The 10,791-nt window shown below is 55.2% G+C and overlaps 1 protein-coding gene across 1 annotated transcript in view; it reads right to left on the minus strand.

Moving 5' to 3' along the window:
• The window catches only part of ADAMTS7 (ADAM metallopeptidase with thrombospondin type 1 motif 7), a 49,675-nt gene extending 39,917 nt beyond the window's left edge, over nucleotides 1-9,758 (minus strand). The window contains exons 1-4 of the mRNA XM_083850330.1: nucleotides 9,600-9,758; nucleotides 7,907-8,259; nucleotides 4,619-4,790; nucleotides 1,102-1,298 (exon numbers count right to left, since the gene is read on the minus strand). Coding sequence (XP_083706456.1) covers nucleotides 1,102-1,298; nucleotides 4,619-4,790; nucleotides 7,907-8,259; nucleotides 9,600-9,681 — 804 coding nt within the window. The 5' untranslated portion in view covers nucleotides 9,682-9,758. The remainder of the gene's footprint in view (nucleotides 1-1,101; nucleotides 1,299-4,618; nucleotides 4,791-7,906; nucleotides 8,260-9,599) is intronic.
• Between the last annotated feature and the right edge of the window lie 1,033 nt (nucleotides 9,759-10,791).

Here is a 10,791-nt window from a genome sequence, read left to right on the forward strand (position 1 = left end):
CTGGGGACAACCTCTGCTTTCACCCCCTAACAGACATGTGTAACATCTCAAATCCCGGTGCTCTTGCAGTGCCTTCACCAGCCGGGAGAAACCCAGGGATGTTATTTTGAGGTCCTCTACCCACTCCCACCCTCTTTTCTGGCCAACGACCAAGCCCTCCTCTGAAATGCAAATGGCTGCTGCCACAGCAGCACAAGAGCAGAGAGACTATACCAACTCACGCTGAATTATCTGCTTGTTTTACGGTGTTAGCGAAACCTCCTGGATTTTCAAGACCACCAGGTTCTCTTCATGTTTTGACTCCGGACATGGCCCTGGGCAGCCTGCTCAAGGTGGCCTGGGGTCGGACGAGGTGACCTCCAGAGGTCCCTTCCCACCTCAGCCAGGCTGATTCTGTGACTACAGGCAAAGCTAACAGTGGCACCCCGGATGTGCAGGATTAGATCCTTAACACACCAGACCATCTAGTTATGAGTGGATGTCTCCAGAGAAGCTTGGGTTTAAGCAGCAGCATGAGCTGTTGAGGAATTTCAATGAAATTATCACAATTAGCTTTTAAAGCCTGACTACAGGTTTTACATTTAATGCTCCCGTGGTTCGGTGCCAGCAAAACAGCTCAGCTACGGTCTGGTTCTGGGCTCAGCTCCTTCCCTTGGCTGTCCTCAGGGGCACTTTACCAGGAAAGCCGCTCACAGCTCTCCTGCTAACCAGGCCCGTGTTCCCACCTGCCACCAGCGGGCTGGCGCCGGCTCTGCAGCATTTGGGGTTGAGGTGAGACACACGAGGGCAGCTGCCCTGCAGCGCTCCCGTCACGGGTGCCTCTCGTTGGCACTGCCAGTGCTGAGTTCAAGGGAGCCCGAGCCAAAGCTCCCACGTCCCTGTGGGTCCTTCCTCCTGCGAGGAGGTTTCCTTATCCTCCAGAGGCAGATGGAGCACCAAGCAGCGCAGAAAAGCCAACCTGCGGGCTGGATCGGACCGTTTGGTGAGAGATTTGCTGAGGTCCCACCGGGGCTGAGCCCTGGCAAGCCCAGGGGCCCTTATGTCTCACAGCTGCATCTCCAGGGACCGGGCAGCTCTGCGGTTCAGAAAACCAGGACTCACCATGTTCATCACGGTCAGCACGTACTTCTCGATGTTCTCACTCCCGTGGTATTCTATCATCTTGGTGTCTGCCACCACCAGCGTTTCCACCCACTTCTCCTTGCTGATGGAGCGCTGCTTTATTCTTCTCTTCCTGTGTTGTTTCTGTTCCCATCTCTCCCTCCGCTTCTCAGACCTCTCCAGATTTTCCCGAGATTCTGAGGAATTAAAGTGGGAAAAAGAGACATTTTTTTAATTACTTTTTTAAATGCCAGCAGCATTGGTAAAATATCATCAAGGCCCCTTTTTTTGAAATAAAGGAGAGAACTTTCTGGTGTCGACAAGGAAGCCCCACACTCAGCACCCATAACCTACTCGCGATTTTGCTGTGGTGTATGCTCCAAAAAACCACTGGGCGTTGAAGACTCTGATCGCACTGTGTTGCACAGCAGCATTAGCATGACAGGGGAAAAAAAGAAGAGAAAAAAAGGCATTTGAAGTAAATCCTTTGAAACAGAGTTTGAATATTTCATGACTAACGTGCAGCCTCCAGAGCAGAGGAGCACTTACGGTTTGTATTGACACATGAATACAGGCAACCACGGAGAGATGCTTGAGCACGCACCGCTGAGAAACACCAGTGGCTCGGCATTTGTGAGTATAATCCCACATTTCTATTTTGCTGAGAAAGAGTTTCCCAAAAGGATAAACTCCGTGTCCATGAAGTTGGACTGATGTCTTGAGCCAAACCCCAGAGATCATCCCTGTCCTGGGCAAGACTGGAATACCCGCGGGGTGCACAGAGATTTCCTTGGCCCCATGGAGACAGAACCTTGGGTTCCTGCGCCTCTTGTCCCCGGAGAAACAACAGGGACATTCACTGGGCTGAAAGGACACACGACGCCAGAGGAGAGCTTTGCTGCTCCTACCGCACACCAGCAACTGGGAATTCTCAAGCCGAGACTTTTCCTGTGACGCTGCTCCAAGATCAAGGTCAGGGTCAGCCCCAAGCTGGGTAAAGGCTTTACAAACCACACTGCACACAGTGGGAATTGCTTTTATGACCGGTTTCTAAGGGCTCTGCCTCACTTTGTTAACAATGGACTTTCACATTTTATGGACTATACTGTACTTGAGCTGTGAAAGAGTGTTTTATCCCCCAGACTGAAAAATCCCAACTATCTGGATAATTTGATGAATTGCCAATACCGCTGTGACAGTTTAATCACCACGGCTTCCTTGGAGCTTGTTTTCATTGCGTCCTTTGCTGCTGAGCTTCCATGCGGGACGTGGAGGTACCTCAGCAAGCTCATTGCTGGCGGCTCCCTGGCTACCAAGGAGGCTCCGAGCGGCATTTCCCCCGGGGATCCCGCTCACACGCCTGCCCAGCTGTGCACAGAGGCTCACGCTGCGCAGCACAGGGGATTGACAGAAGCTGAGTACCAGGTCGGTCTAACACCATCTGGCAGCGTGGCGTTTTGCAAAGAAAGCCAGCAATACATCAGTACAAAATAGAAGACCTGAAGTCATACAGATCCTGCAGACTTCCAGTTTCCTTTCCAGGGCACACACATCACGGCCACGTTGCTGGTCTGTGTTCCAGAAGAGACCCGGGTGCGCTGCACACTGGCCGTATTACGACCAGTGAAATCCATTTCCAAATGGATTTTAGAGGCTTCAAAGTCCAGAAGGAGCCATTCTAACCATTATCCCCGTATTCATTTAGATCAACAGAAGAATGCCTAAAGACAACCTGATTATAGAGAAAAACAAGGTTTCTGAAAGCAGAGAGCTCTAGGAAAGAAGCAAATCACGATGCATTGTCTGGAAGATGCAGCTTCAAAGCCCCAGACCAGTAAGGCGTCCAGGCCCTGCAACAGCTCTGCACCGAGAGCTGCAGAGGCCCCTTGGCCAGAGCCGGCAGCTCTCAGCTCCTGGGCAGGCACCGCTGAGGTGCGGGGATGCTGCCCGGCTTCCCAGGCGAGCGAGTGCCCTCGCGTTTAAAACCTGCTCTAGACTGCTGGCTGGAAACGTACCCCTGCTGCCTCCCTCACCTCCAGGATTTCCACCTAAGGCAAACACCTCTCCGCTACACGATTTTGCTGCAGGCAGACATCCAACTCTCACCCATCTCAGCTGAGTTAAAACAGCTCCGAAATCACAAGGGCAACACAGACCCCAGTGCAGCTGCACCAGCCCCCGGGGACGTGCGGCTGTGCTCCAGCAGTTGGGCTGCCCGAAGCACCGACTGCTCCCCTTCACTGGGAACAGCGGCAACCGATTTATGACCAGCCCTGGGACTTCATCGTGGAAGGGACTTTGAACGCCCTTCTCCAAGTGTTGTACGCTCTCCCTCCCAGCCCCAGAGCCCCAGCCTGCACTCCTGGGCTTGTGCCATGGAGCCTCTGAGCTCTGCTCCAGCAGAAGTCAAAGCCCTGCCAGAAGCACAGGCTGCAGCCCCTCCCGGACCTGCTCTCAGGTGCCAGCACTGCCCACCTGAGCTGCCACCACCGGCCTTTCCCAGGACAGTCGTTTAGTGGGGGCCAGCCCCGCAGGCGGCCCGCACAAACGTCCGGTGGGAGCGGGTGGCCCGCAGAGGAAAAAACGTTGGTTTTCTACCCCACCAAAAAGCAGGAGGAGGAGCTGCCGGCGCCGAAATCAAGTTAGTTCCTAGACACTACTGCAAGCAAGGTGCTACGGACACGAGTTTAATCTGCATCGCTGTAACACTACAGGGCAGAAGGATCAAGGAGACAACCTGGATCGCTGGACTACATGGGAATTCTGGAGACCAGCTCATGGGAGCCAAGTTTGACTCTGAAAGGTCAAAACCTGATGCTTGCATGTGAACGAAAACAAACACTGTCTCCACATCACAGGACGCCTGCAGCAGGGCCGGAAGAAAAAGATGAGAGCGAGAGGCCTGAGGTCCAGCATGCACTGGAGTCATGTATGTGAGAAACATAAGCAAATACAGGAAAACTGGCAGGAGAAAAAAACCCTGCAATAATTCCTGTGACCTGTGGGCTCCAGTCATGAATGCCACAAAACCTCTGCCTGCTGCTAAGCAAGAAAATTGTCCTGACTCGCGTTTTGAAGCGGCGGTCAGCCTTCCCACAATAAAAACACTCCTGGAAATTGCTGTGTGCCTACGCTTTTGGAAACTTGGCCGTCCTGCAGTGAGGAGCCCCCTGCTCGGACAGACACCTACCGAGCGGCCCCATGCTGCCCCCCGCCCACAGAAACCACCGCAAAACCCAGGGCCCATCCCCTCAGTGCTCTGAGACACAGAAGGGTTTCCTTCCCGGCCAGATCAGCGTCCTTTACGGGTAAAAGCTGGCTACCGGGAGCTTATCACAGGAGCTTAACGCTGGGTTTTAAGATAAGCACGTCTGCTGAGGCACCTTAGGGGACATGGGGTCGGCACTGCTTCCTTTATCTTGTCGCCGTGCGCTTCAAACTGCAGAACTCAAATCGTGAACCCCAGGACCCGGCTGCCACTGGCCCATGGGGAGAGGCAAGAGAAAGGAGACAATACCTTGCACGCCGCAGGCTGCCCACGCCGCTGGCTGCCTCTCGCCTTGCTCTCCCCGGCGCTCAGGAGCGTGGCGTTTGTATATCCTGTGGGGCTGCGCCACTCTGTCCTCGGGAAAGCTGGCGGCCACTGGTTCGATGAAATAGTCCTCGTTCATGAGCCGAAACACGCCTTTCTAGCGGGGAGAGAAGGAGACGTCACCGTGAAGCCACCTGCATCGAGCACAGACTCACACCAAAGAACCTGGGTTTGCAAAACATTCCGGGAAGAAACAGGTCTCCTCTGAAGAGACTTCTATGGATACCGTGAGCTCTAAAATCCCAAAGGAGAACAAGCAAGCGGGGACTGATCATTAAGGAAACAGAAAGCTAAAGAGAGCCCAGCCACAAAGTGCAGGGGGTGGCGAGCTGAATGGGTGGCTGCGCTGAGGAGTTCGGGGACTGCAGGGCTGCTGAGGCAGAGGAATGCCTTCGCCAGAGAACCAGAAGCAGAGCACACCAGGAATGTGTGTATGCTGGGCTTCCTCCTCCATGCTCACACCACCTCTCCCTGACCTTCCTGGACAAGCTTTGCGAGGCCCAGGGGCACATCCCGAAGCGCGGCTTTGAGGACAGTGCAGCACCAGTGTTTTGAGCAACTGTTGCACCAGCGGAGATGTTTTCATAACGAAATCCTCGGGAGATGAAGTCAGTTGCTTCTGGCATTTTGCACTAAGCCCCGTCGCTGTAAACTGAACCCTCAGGTTGCAGACTTCCTGCGGACAAGCACCAGCAAACCTCTGGGGAAGAGGAGGAGGAACCCGCAGGAGCTCTTGATCATAGCAGGAACTCAAGTCATGGAAAGTCAGTCTCAGGACAAGGAGCCTCGCATCCCCATGCAATAAGGAAAGGATGTGTCACTGGGATCTCTCCTACAGCAGGAAGCGACACCCTAAAACTTTCTTTGGTTAATTACAGTTCCCTGACCTGGGTCCAACTGAAATATGCTGTTACGGACTCACCCGGGACCCCAGAGCCCCGAACTGCTTCTCCAGAACAAACTTGTCTGCAAGCACTTGCCTTTGCTGCAGGAGACGCTCTCTGAATGGGCGGCTTCACACCCAGACACCAGGAGATCCTGGGCAGGGGTGTGCAGCCGGAGCAGCCCCGTGTAAACCTGCCGGGGATGCCCTGCAAGGGCTGCGCTTTGCCCCGGGGGGGCTCTGCAGAAGCACTCAGCGGGTTGCTGCCCAGGGGAACGTCTGGTTTGCTCTGTGTAAAACATGCCGGTTAACCTTACTGCACCTCGTTTGTCACGGTCCTTCGGAGCACACGGCGCTGACACCGCTGCCTCCTGCTCGCTCACGACAGGCTGTAACGAGAGCAGCAGACAGCCCGGGAGAAGATGAAAATGCTCTGGCAAAGCCGGGCATGAGGGAGCAGAACCCAGCTCAGCGCTACATTGTATTTTGGAATCCTTGACAGGAGGAGTTTAAAGTCTGGAAGCAGCGTTCCCAGAAAGGTGAAGCCTTTCAGAGAAACAGACCTCAAAGGTGGGGACGGGTGTTAAAGAAGGTACGGTTACCCTGTGCTACGCACGTAACAAATGCTGGACCAGCTGCTGCACCAGCGGTGGTAGGGGAGGAACTTGGCCTTTCGAGGCGCTAACGCGATTTATTTCAACACCTGAGGCTGCCACGGACAGGAATTCTGGGACAGCCCACCTGGGCTCCACGGCTAAGAGCTGCAGAGCGCTTCCAGTAAAGCAAGAAATACTTTGGGTCCGAAAATGGCTTGAAATACCACGCATCCCCACCGGGGGCCAAGGCAGGACGCTTCTGCAGCCCACGGCACTGCGCCTCCCCGCAGCAGCAGCGTGCCCCTTGTTTACAGCCCGGAACACCCAGCACGATGCAAGCGGCATGTCGGTAACTCGCGGGAACGAAGCAGAAGCTCAGGGCCACGCTTTACATTGCTAAATAATTCTGTGAGACACACAGCATATTGTTAGCGTGGTTTTCCGAGGTTTGGCGTCTGTCTGACAAAAAGCCAAATGTTTCCAGAGCCATCGTACGTTAGGAGCACACGTATGTACTGTACATGCAAACATGCTCCAGGGAGCTTTACGACATCTATTCCTGTGCACATTACAGCCGCCAGGACTTCTCTCATCCAAACATTCACAGAAAATGAATTGAAAGGTCGTGGGTTCCTCCCAGACGCATGAGTCCATTTTGTATCAGAATGAAAGGCCTGGCTGTTCCCTGCAGCATTTGTCCCCCTGAAGACGGGAGTCGCTCCAGGCCCAGCTTCTCAGGCAGAACTGCCCAAAGTTGCGGAGGAAGTCAAGGCGAAGACAGCCACAGAGCTCAGACTGTTCTTCCCAGATCCGGGCTGAGCTGCTTGCCCCTTCTTGAGCTCCGCTCCCTCCCTTTGGCAGGCTTCCTCCGGACCCCACGCCCTCGTTGGCAGAAGCCCAGCTGCCAAACTGAGGGTGAGAGTGCGGAGGGAACAACCAGACCTAACGGCTCAGGGAGCTGTGAAGTTCGGGGTGCTGATCACTCCGACGCTGTTAAATTTGGTGGGAAAAGAACAACCTCGACGCCTTGCAGGATGCGCCCAGCATGTTGCAGGGCCTTGCTATGCCATCCTACCAGAGCCAACGCTTCTGGACCACCGCACACACTGACCTTTCCTCCCACAGCTGCTCCACTGGCACCAACGCTTCTGCAAATCTCTGCGAGATTTTAAACCCCGTGGGGACCCGATACCTGTGCCAGCCAGGTGCAAGCTGCTGCAGACACGACGTGAATGTGCCTTGCTGAGCGCCTCCACGCCACCTCCTATTAGTGACAGTGGCTTTCAGCAAAATTTCCCCTCTTAACATGCCACAACTGCCTTTGAAAGTATTGACAATTGAATAGGACTGCCGACATCCGCTGAACGTAAAGAAGTTTCACTACACACGAACCGCACTATCCTGCTGAGAACAACCAGGCTCCAGGCTTTGAACAACCTCGTTTCCAATGTGTTTGTCGTAATCCTACATATACTGGAAGACAGATGCGATATGAGAATCGCTGTCTTTGGGAATTTGGACACAAACACAAGTAAACACAGTCCCAAGAGTTCCCAAACCGCTGGAATCCATGGGAAATTTACAGGCAGCTCATCCACAGCAGCATCAGACCTACACAACGAGATCTTGACTCTGCTGCTCTCAGGAGGACTTTTGCCATTACTTTCAAAAGAAAAAAAAGGATTTCACACAGCTTTTGCTGTTTCCTTGTGGGTGAGGAACCTCAGTACTTACCAGGCCATCACACGTGCTGAGCGCGGCCAGGCCTCCCTTCAGGGTCCGGCTCTGAACCTCCCCAATCATGTGGCAGGAGTTGTAAGTGTGAGACTGGATCTTGGCGTCGGCGATTCCCCCGTACCGTCTCTCACTGACGAACCCGGGCGCGAGGAGATTGTTGTTGAGGCTCAGGTTGAATTTCAGGGGTTGTCCCTTGTAATGCATTTCATAGAAGGTGAGAAACTTGCTCTTGGAGGAAAGAGACCTTCTGTGGAGTACTCGGTGGGACAAATCGTAGGACAGGAAGGACCCACTCTCGTCAACCTTGATCGGGTGAACGATGTCGCTGCTTGGTGACCACAGAGCAGGGTCTGCAAAGAAAGGGTTTTTGTGGTTAGCTTTAGGGTTAATCATCTTTCCTCCTACCCCCTGAGCTGGATGCTTAACTCCCAAGGCAGCTCAGTGGGGTCAGGCACCCGAATATCTGTTGGATCTGTAAGCTGTGTCCGCTGCTGCTGCCAGTTCCCAGTGCCTGGAAGCTAAGAGCACTGTCCGCACATTCACTCTATTCTCTGCCCTCCGGCAATGCATCTCCACCTCTTCCCACTGACTGCTGCTCGCAGCTGGTCCTACCAGAAACGAATCCTGTTTTTTGTGGTGTTAGTTGCAGGGTTGGTTCCCAGCAAGACTGGACCCCGACTAACAGAGGGGTATCCGTGTGCTGGGGCAGGTGTGGGAGCAGGGAGGAAGGCAGGGCAGGGAGCAGGGAGGAAGGCAGGAACACCACGGCTGTGGGGTTTGGGCAGGGAGGGCTGGGGGTCTGTAAGGCAGGGGGGCATGCAGCTGCAGGGCTCTGCTCTGACCAGAGACCACGACAGCACAGCTGGGGCCAGTCCTGGCTTCAGTGCACACAGTCCTGCTGTTTAACTACTACAGGGAAAAAAAAAAAAAAAAGAGAGAGAGAGAGAAGGAAATAAAGAAAAAGAAAAGAAAAAAGAAAGAAAAAGAAAAAGGAAAAGGAAAAGAAAGAAAAAGAAAAAGAAAAGGAAAAAGAAAAGGAAAAGGAAAAGGAAAAAGAGAAAGAAAAAGGAAAAAGAAAAAGAAAAGGAAAAGGAAAAGGAAAAAGAAAAGGAAAAGAAAAAGGAAAAGGAAAAGGAAAAGGAAAAGGAAAAGGAAAAGGAAAAGGAAAAGGAAAAGGAAAAGGAAAAGGAAAAGGAAAAGGAAAAGGAAAAGGAAAAGGAAAAGGAAAAGGAAAAAGAAAAAAAAAGAAAAAGAAAAAGAAAAAGAAAAAGAAAAAGAAAAAGATCCCACTTTTGAAACAGAGCCTTGGAGACCCTGCAGCAGATCCCTGGTGGCAGAACACCTCCCCGGGGCCGGGCCGTCCCAGTGCCCCCACCGCTGCCTGCCGCGGCGCTCCGGGGCCGGGGACCCCGGGGGAGCCCGGGGAGGGTCCGGGGGCAGCCCGGGACCGGCGGGACCCGCACCGGCAGCACGGGACCAGCCGCGGCTCCCTCCGCGCAGCCCCCGAGCGGCTCCGCACCCCCGGGCATCCCCAGCACACCCCCAGCAGGTCCCCATGCACGTCCCCAGCACACCCCCAGCACATCCCCATGCACGTCCCCATGCACATCCCCAGCACACCCCATGCACGTCCCCATGCACATCCCATGCACACCCCCAGCACACCCCCTGCACATCCCCGCACCCCGACCTGGCTGCCGGGCGCTGCCTCTCGGCCGGGTGCCCGCGGCCAGCGCGGCGGCGAGCAGCAGGAGCCCCCCGGGGCCCGGCATGGGTGCGGGCGGCGGCACCGGCGGCTCGGCGCCCGGCGGCGGGGCCGCGGCGGGCGGAGCTCGGAGCCGAAGCGGGGGCAGCCCCGGGCCGGGCCGGGCCGGGCAGGGCCGGGCAGCGATCGCGTCCCGGCCCGCGGGGCCGCCCCGCCGCTGTCCCGGCCCCGCCGCTGCCCCCCCGGCGGCCGCCACGGCCCGGGGCTGCCCCCCGGCGGCCGCTGCGTGCGGGGCGGCCCGGCCGAGAGGGGCCTGGCGGGGGGCGCCCGCCGCAGCCGGGGGCCCTCCGCAGCCCGCTCTGACCGCCGGGAGCCTGCCGGTGCCTGGCACGAGGGGCCCCGGTGCCGCCGCGGAAGGGGGGCGGCGGGGAGCCCGCGGGGCCGGGGGCCCGGCTGGGAAGCGCCACGGAGCCGCCCTGCGCCCGGCCCGGGGAGCCCTGGCAGCCCCCGGCTGCAAGGAACGCGCAGAGCCTCGAGGCTCATCAGACGCCGGGGTAGCACAAGCTGAGGGCAGACCGCAGCCGCCTCCGCCTGCTGCGTGCGCTTTACTTAATAAGGGCACGGCGCAAAGCGATAAAATGCGCTCTGTGGCGAGCGCTGGGTCTCAGGGGAAGATCCGCAGATTTATTTGCTCAAAACCATCTCTTCCTACCTGGCAAGTGTGTGGGTTTGGGTCCTCCATGAGTCTGCCTCCTCTCTTCCATCTCACTGCGGATCTGCACAAATGTCAACGAAAAAGGCACCTCTTTGATGCTTTATTTGGGCTGCCATTTTCCCCAGTACCTATACCTACAGTATAAGGTCAGGGGCTTTCCCTTTTTACATCTTTTTCTTTTTTCTATTTAAGTAACTCCTTATCAGGGCATGAAGACTGCAGGAAATTATAGTCCCTTCCTCATGAAATACATGACTGTTACTAATTGAGCATATTATTTGTATCGTTTTCCCTGCTTGTTCTCTCTGCATGTCAGGATCTCACTACCTAGCTCTACCTATTTAAGCCGGAAGGCTAAAATGTTTAAAAAAATAGCCAAACTGAGTGTTTAGTCTCTGATACGTACATTTGGAAAGATTACTTGTGGGTGAAGTCTAATGCGTTTATGAGGATAGGGTGTTC

The sequence above is a fragment of the Anser anser genome (genome assembly GCF_964211835.1).
Source record: "Anser anser genome assembly, chromosome: 10".
NCBI classification, from domain to species: Eukaryota; Metazoa; Chordata; class Aves; order Anseriformes; family Anatidae; genus Anser; species Anser anser.